At 41.6% G+C, this 8,302-nt stretch overlaps 1 protein-coding gene across 1 annotated transcript in view; it reads right to left on the bottom strand.

The window, feature by feature from the left end:
- Nucleotides 1-1,200: 1,200 nt before the first annotated feature.
- The window catches only part of LOC103799619 (kinesin light chain 1-like), a gene marked incomplete at both ends in the record, with an annotated part of 8,018 nt that continues 916 nt past the window's right edge, over nt 1,201-8,302 (bottom strand). Inside the window, 3 exons of the mRNA XM_009071956.1 lie at nt 1,201-1,331; nt 6,397-6,558; nt 7,325-7,433. Coding sequence (XP_009070204.1) covers nt 1,201-1,331; nt 6,397-6,558; nt 7,325-7,433 — 402 coding nt within the window. The remainder of the gene's footprint in view (nt 1,332-6,396; nt 6,559-7,324; nt 7,434-8,302) is intronic.

Genomic DNA, 8,302 nt, shown 5'->3' with positions numbered 1-8,302 from the left:
TCCTTCTAATCACATGCTCTCCACAGTTTACTCCCAGTCTCCCAGCTCAGAGGCAGCTCTTAATGATGCGTCAATAAATGCAAAGGGATTTTTGACCTTGATCTCTGGTCAGTGCCTTCAACATCAAGTCTCTGGCAGTGGAATCAAAATCAGGTCAGGCTGAATTTGAAACAGAGATATGAGGAGCTAACTCTCCATGTGTGGCAGCTGTGCACAGTATTTTACAGCCACATGACAACAGGAAGGCAAAACTTCACTGGAGCAATTAAAAAAATCACAGTGAGGCTTTGCCTCCAGGTCACTGTGTCAAGTATTACCATCATCATCACCTACATTACTCAGTTGCTCCATCAGAAGTTACTCCAAGTTCTCCAATGTGACTGTTTTAAAGCACAAGTTCACACAGTTTCCTGTCAACTAAATGAGCTCCAGTTTTCCATAAAAAAGGGCAAAAAACTCTCCCAAACTGACTGAAGTTGTGTTGGGGATGGTGGGAACACTAGGAAAAACAGGAGTGTGTTTTAGCATTTCAGCTTCTCTGCAGCAGCCAAGAAATGATTAATTATTTGGGGGTTTATTAGCAATATCACATACATTCAACCCTGTGTGTGGTGAAGAGGGAAGAGAAGTCAGACTTGTTCCGGTTTCAGTATTTACCACTGACTTCCCTGAGGCCAAAATGTTAGTAAGATGCACAAGTAAGTCCAAGGTTTTCAGCATTTTCCTCAGTTCTCTGAGTTCTCCACAAGTAGAAACTGAGAAAGGCTCAAGTTGGTAATTCTCTTTAGACCCACAGCAAAGAACATATCAAGATACTTGTGTAGTTGTGGGTTCACTGTAAAAATCATTGACCTTTATCTTCTCCACTGCTGTGTGAAAAGGATAATTTAGCAGAGAACTAACATTTATCAACAACTCTACAAAGGTTTTCTAATCCTCAAGTGGCTAAAGCAGTAAAAGGGAAAAAAGGTTATGGTTAAAATGGAGTTAGCTCTTACAAGTAAATGTAATTCCTCAGATGCTACAGAAATTTCACTCTAAGTTTGATAAAGGCAAATGAAATAGGGAATAATTTACGGTTAAATCCATACAATTCGCAGTTAGCCAAGCAGGGGAGAAAACACTCCCTAGGAGCTACACTAGGCTACAGTGAGGGCACAGAGCAAGGGCACAGCAGCACAGCTCAGGAGAGATAGTTACCCCGGATTCTTTGGGTCACTGTCCCGTGAACTTCCTCCCTTCAGCTTCCTAACCAGCTTCTCACTGCTGCGTCTCAGGGACGCTCGGAGCTTGCTAAAGGAACCGCTGCGCTTTAGGGATCCCGTGCCGTCCTGCAAGAGATGAACACATGTCACACTGCAAGGCTGGCTGCCCTCCCCAGCCCTGCCTCAGACTCCTCAGCCACGAGTTAGGACTTCCTTCACTGCTGTCGAGAGGTACAGTTACCCAGACACAGAGCACAGCGCCACAGAGCTGCACCACAAGAGCTCCTTCCAAGGTGTGTCCAAAGGCCTCTCCAAGTTACTCAAAACAACCACTAAACCCCATCCCAATCCCATCCCAACCCCACCTGAGCACACCGTGATTAGCAGAGTCCAAGCCCCAACCAACAGCATTTCATCAGCCTAAAAAAAAAACTGGTTTATTCTCTCTAAGCATCTGCATTACTTACACATTTCATCAGTTCTAAAATCCACACACGAATCTGATCAAGATCACCTATGTTCAAATCCCTGTGCTTTGTTTTAACTTACACCAAAGAAAATGTGAAACACAGAACAGAATGTTGACCTATTATTGCATGTGCTGACCCAGAGAAACTTCCAACTGACCTTTCAAAGGTTTAACTCTTCAAAGACCCCAACAATTTAGTAAGATTAGAAGTGACCACCTCCTACCTCGTAGGAAAGTGGCTATGGAGGAAGAGTTGGGAGAGAAGAGAGAGCACTACTAAGCAAAGACAGACACCTGAGTTGGAGTGAGTTTATTAGAAGTTAGAAAGACAAATACACAAATCACTGAACACCAAGATTAGTAGAGAAAAGCATTAATTGCCAAAATCTCACACAAAGACTAAACAGCAATGCTACCTTAGAATAATCAGTAAGTGAAGACATCCAGAGTTCCATATTGATGTTAACCATATAATAGGTCTCTAAATACATTTTAAAGCACTTGGAGAACATGCCTTACTTTTAGGGGTTGGATTTTCTCCTGTAAAGATCACCATCATGCCATTTCAATAATACCTTGTGTGATACTTTTAACTATCTTTTTTTTTATCTTCTCCATAGTGAACAGCTACTTATAAAGGTCATCATTACTCGTTTGGGTTTTGGTTTGGTTTTTGTTTCTTGTATTTTTTTATACTAATGTATTACACAGCAAATGGTTGTAATAACATTTCGTATGACTTAAGATACATCATCTGGCAAAGCTACACAGGTACAGAAATAGAAAATAAAAATTAAAAAAAAGACACCAGCACTGGAGGAATGGCCAGTTTACAGGGAAGTGTAGCTCTGACAAGAATCTTAAGGGGGTTGCTAAAACACAGCAGTCAGTACTGAAGAGAGAAGTTAAAGCTTGAAGATGGTGCACGCCCTTCATGCAGGAGACAGTGTAAGAGCCACAAAAGGCATCTAGGCCTGTCGGAAATGGAGAGAGAAAAACTGAGTGAAACTGTTGGGAAAAAGTCAACAGTTTTCCATTTTGAACAGTTACGTTTACAGTATTTCTAGGTCACGTTCCAAACACTTGAATTTGGGCAGTACAAAGTGCAGGTTCTGGGGATCTCCAGAGCCTCTTTCACCTCCTTCTCTGCTGTGGGACTGACCCAGGAGCAGGACTGATGCTGTGAGAAGTTAGGAGGGGTACAAAACAAACACCTTCAGAAAGGGAAAGCTGCAGTGTTGCATTCTGCCAACAAAAAAAGGATGGTTGGTTTTTCAGCTGACATTGACATAAAAAAATACATCAAAGAAATGAACAAAAAAAAAAAGGAGAAAGGAGCTCAGCAAGGTGCATTCATTTCAGCTTTAACTTCTGTCAGGAATTCCCCTGGAAACCAAAGTGCAAGAAGGAAAAAGTTTTCGCTTAACCTCCAGACAAAATTCTGTTCACTCCCTCAAGGAACTGGAATCCAACTGATCTCCATCAATTCAGTTTCACAAGTGTTTTTAGAGCATTTCTCTTTGCCTATGTGGAATTTTCTCTGCTTTCCCTATTACAGTGAGGCAGCTGAAGGAATTCACCTCAGGAATGAACTGTAGCTCAATTTACACACTTTCTTTGGTGTAAGTACAGAGACCATTACTGGTAGCCACTAGATATCTATCTGGAGAGCCTTTACCTACAGCCCCTGGAATGAACAGGAATCAATATTACCCTTGGAAATGGCAAAATTCCTTGCTACCAAATGATTAGTAGATCAAAAATCTAACCAAGAATTTGTATTTCAAACTGAATCGCATCTATTGGCCATGAAAAACAGACCTCAGCTTTGCAGGTTTGATTACACTGAAGTCTAAATGCCAACTAGAACTATTAGATCAGTGAAAAAGGCTAATTATTACTATAGTCTTAAACTAAATACTATAGTAGTGATAATGATCCAAAGACAAATTTGATAGGGGCAGAGTTTGACTCCAGAGCAAACACACAGACTAAGCAGTAAGCTTTTGGGTCCTTCAGATCTGGAACACAAACTCCCAACTCAACCACTGACTCCATGACTAACAAAACACCTTTAAGGCTCAGGATAGAAAAAAATAATTCCTAAATCCAGAGTAAAACAACAATAAAAAAATATTGCCACAGGAGATTTTTATGGCAAAGTTTAATTGCCAAATTGATGTCACTCAGAATGAGAATCACCACGTTAGATCTGCTTACACCTCCTACCATCATCTCCTGGATTTGTCTGCTACTGTGTCCCTCTGCCTGACACTAAGCAAGAGCAACTCTTACCAACCTATGCATGGCAGTGAAATTTATTGCTTTCATTTCACATCTGAAAACTGACTTAGGTGCCCAAAGGCTTTGCCTTTTGGAAGCACAGGGGTCAGAGTAAGAAAAGATACTCCTCACACTAAAAACATCATCTCAACTTCAGCCCTGGCACAGCACAAAGGTTTTTATTCATCCTGCAACAGGTGCAAAGTCGCCTCACACAAATGCCAGTTGCAGGTACTGACTTATTTTCTATATACAAATATAACAAGGGATCCAAACCTTGGCCTTTCTGCCTTAAATTTTTAAGACCAAGTATTTCTTTGCATTTTTGAGTCTTCTGTTCACTTAAGGAAAGGACTTTAACACAAAAACGCACTACACAACCTCACCTAACCTGTCTGTTCCAACAGTTAGTGGCAGATTTACTTCAATAGGTTTTTCAGTTCTTCTGTGAGAGTCTAAGACACCATATTAAAGCATATAATGCTTAATTAGACATGGAAGTCACTTGATTACATCTCCCAACAAAATCTTTTAGCTGAACTTTGTGACTTCACTTGTTCCACCTATTCTGACTGCAAAGAGCAGGTGTCAGCTTGGCCACCTGGGAGGGATTTAAGGCAGAGCTCTCTTCAGGCTCTGCACACCCAGGGAAAGGATTATGCTCTGTGAACCAGAGGATTTTGTCTGGAGGGAACACACGAGGGTAAAAAGAACTACATGAGAGAGAGGGAAGAACATCACTGAGATAGAAACACTTGCAGGGTAGAGGGAGAGAGAGTTGCCCACTTCATGTAAAACATACAAAATACCTTCTCTTAAGAAGGGAAAAAAAAAAAAAAAAAAGAAGAAAAGATGAGACTAAAGCAATGCCACACACTAAAAATGAAGTTTGTTTACCCTGAGAGGTCCAAATTTAGCTTTTCAGATCAATTTGCCACGGAGTTTGATTCCAATATTGACCTAGAAATACTGTCTACTGCTTTTCCCCAGAAGGCCCTTTCCATCCAAAACCTGCATGCATTAATTAATGTCAATACCAGAAAAGTTTAATCCACTTAGAACACGTAAGTCATGCAAAGTACAGTGAAAATTAAGGGAGGAGTACAGTACACAGTTCCAATGCTGGATGGGCAACATGAGCATTAAAAAGAGAGTTATCCAACCCGACTTTGGCTTCATTAATGATGCAGTTATTACTCACAAGAGATGCTGATTGACTGTCTTGGCACTGAGAACACCAATGCCAAGAAAACATTAATAGAGACAAAAGCAAAGATGGAAAGAACATTCTCCTTTAAGCACTGTGTGTTTTACCCAGGTTTCCTCGGGATGCTAAGCTTAGTCTCACGTGGCTAACAAAAAGATGGGGGCAAAAAAAAAAGATTGCTACTGTAAGAGAAATGAAGCTTCAGGACACTCAGTATGGCAAAGTAGGCTACTTCCCCTCCCAAACAGCAAAAGCAGCAACACTTTGAGAGTCTAACAGTATTTCAGCAGAGCTACGACTGGGAGTTAGTCAACAGGGCAATCCATATCCCATTGCCAGCAATGGGATAAAGCATGAGAAAGCTGGTGACAGAAGCAAACAGCTACATAAGGCAGAGCAATAACTGAAAGCTTGCACTGTCTTTTGAATTAAAGGAGAACAAGGGTTAGAAAATGCATGTAATCACATTATACATAAGATAAACAGGTTTTTACTTCATGACAATCAGGGTAACAGAGTGAAGCCAATACATGGGAAAAGAGAGGAACAAGCCCTTAGTCCAGTCAGATTTTACTAGGGGAAAGTGATATAATTTCCTTGAAGAAACATGAAGTCACCATCACACTGCTATGTGATGGCACTGCCCCTTAAAATGCATTGGATACCAGCTGGGAAAGTTACATTCCCTCCTCCAGCAAGCTGGGTAAGGAGGAGATGGGAATTATTTTAGTGTTAGACTGGTCACTGTAATTTACTCTCAAATTTCTAACACTCAATCCCTCTCCAGAGCAAATGTTCTTTGTGATTCCAACTGCTGCAGCATTTTGAAGGAAACATTCAAATATGGCATCAAAAGGACAAAAGCAAAAGTCAGTTAATTGCCAGAGTATTTCTACCAGTAAAAAAGAAACCACTGACAAGCAACTGTAGACCAGACCACAACCAGGACACTCAATCAGCATTACACAACTCGGCCTCAAATACAACTGCTTGGGATTCGTGCAGAAACGTCACCACTCAGCAAAACAACAAATTTTCAAAGTATTCCACTTGTTTTCACCTGATGACAAAATGTTATTCTTCATTTCTCAATTGATTTGCAGAATTACACAAGCACAAAGTAGATCAACCAAGACGATAGTGGGAGGGCAAGAGGCTGGTGAGAGGACACCCATGTTTGTTATGGTGGTGGTTTCTCTAGGCTATGGGGTTAAACTGTGTACTGTACTTACCCCGTTCCACTCTACGCTCATACTCACTTCCTCGCCGCCGTCGGGGCCACTCTCGTACTTTACCACATCCACATTGAGGCTCTCTCGGCTTCGTCGCTTTTCTATGCTCTCAGGGTCATTCAGCACTTCAGCAACTCTCTGTTTGTGAACATTGTCAAGACCCTGAGAATTAGATAAAATGGGAAAAGGCTTTATCTTACAATCCTAGAACCATCAAGGTTGGAGGAGACCTCTAGGATCGTCGAGTCCAACCATTAACTTGTCACTGCTGGAACCCCCAAACCCTAAACCAGATCCTCCAGTGCCACATCCAGATGCCTCTGAAGTTCCTCCAGGGATGGTGACTCCACCACCTCCCTGGGCAATATCCCAGTGCCTCAACACCCTCACAGGGAAAACATTTCTCCTCACATCCAATCTGATTCTCTCCTGTCTCAGCTCAAGGCCATTCCCTCTAGAACATGTGTTCAAGAGGCATTTGGACAACGCTCTCAGGCCCCAGTTGGATGCAGAAACACAACAGTTAAAGGTTTGACAGCTCCTTACTAAAACTAGAACAGTATTACTGCCAAAGGAGATTTCTAACAGAAACTCTCCATTTTCCCTCAGCTCCATCCTCTCTCCCAGGACATGGAGCCAACTGACCATTGCTGGCCAAGACAGTGTTTTCTGCTCTTCTCCTTTCCACATCAATTTACCCCCAGTTTGAATTATGCCCTCAGTACATGGTGCCACTGCCCTAACAGCTGATCAGATTGCAAGTGTTGAGACACTATCAGTTTATCACCAGTTCAGCCTGAAATTAGAGGGCAACAACAGACACCGAACAGCTGAAGTTTATACATTCTGCAGGTGTGACAGATCCTGAAGTGGAAAATCTGCATGACCACAATGCAGAAAGAGCATGAAGGTGACTTTTCACACTTGCCTGTTTACGAGACCTCATTGCTGCCTCTTCTAATGTCTCAGCAGCTTCAAATTTGCCCTGTCGTCTGTAAAGTGCCCCAAGGTTCTTCAGAGTAGTTGTTACTGTTGGACTGTTTAAAGAAAAAAAAAAGCAGTAAGACCCATTATACACATACATACACACACACACAAAGCTCTTCTCAAGTCACTAATAAAAGCTTCAATTAATACAGTTTTTATCATATTTTGGATACTGATTTATTAATTCTCTCTTGAAATATGTATACTGTACACAGAATAACCTGCTGAGCCTTTCAAAGTGCATTAATGGCTCACACTGTGATGAGTCAACATCCCTGAAACTGGAGTCCTACATCCTTGTGTCCCTCAGATGCAGATCAAGGTGAAAGCTCAGCTCCAAAGGAATCACTGTGAAGCTTCCAGAAATATCTGCTTACTCATGCACACAGTGACCATTACTGCAGTGTGTGTAAAGTCACAGAAGTAATGAGCAGTTTCTTTCACCAGCTTTTACCTAACACCCATTTTCAGTTTCTGTGCATTCAACCTGTGCCTGAACAGCAAAAAACCTGCCTGTTCCATACATTAACAAGTCTCACACTCCAACAAGGTATTTTGGTCTCAATGACACAAAATCAGCTCAGTTACAGTGTTGCTATGTGAAGTTTTGCCCCAGTGACAGGAGAGAGAAGCTTTTCTCATGCATCAGAATGAACTGGTACATGAGAAACAAACCAACAAAGCACATTGCAGAATTCAGGCAAAAAACCTGCCTGTTCCATACATTAACAAGTCTCACACTCCAACAAGGTATTTTGGTCTCAATGACACAAAATCAGCTCAGTTACAGTGTTGCTATGTGAAGTTTTGCCCCAGTGACAGGAGAGAGAAGCTTTTCTCATGCATCAGAATGAACTGGTACATGAGAAACAAACCAACAAAGCACATTGCAGAATTCAGGGTGGAGGAGAGCAGATTT

This window comes from Acanthisitta chloris, unplaced genomic scaffold (assembly GCF_000695815.1).
Source record: "Acanthisitta chloris isolate BGI_N310 unplaced genomic scaffold, ASM69581v1 scaffold35493, whole genome shotgun sequence".
Lineage (NCBI taxonomy): Eukaryota > Metazoa > Chordata > Aves > Passeriformes > Acanthisittidae > Acanthisitta > Acanthisitta chloris.
This window is presented reverse-complemented; position numbering and strand designations above follow the sequence as displayed.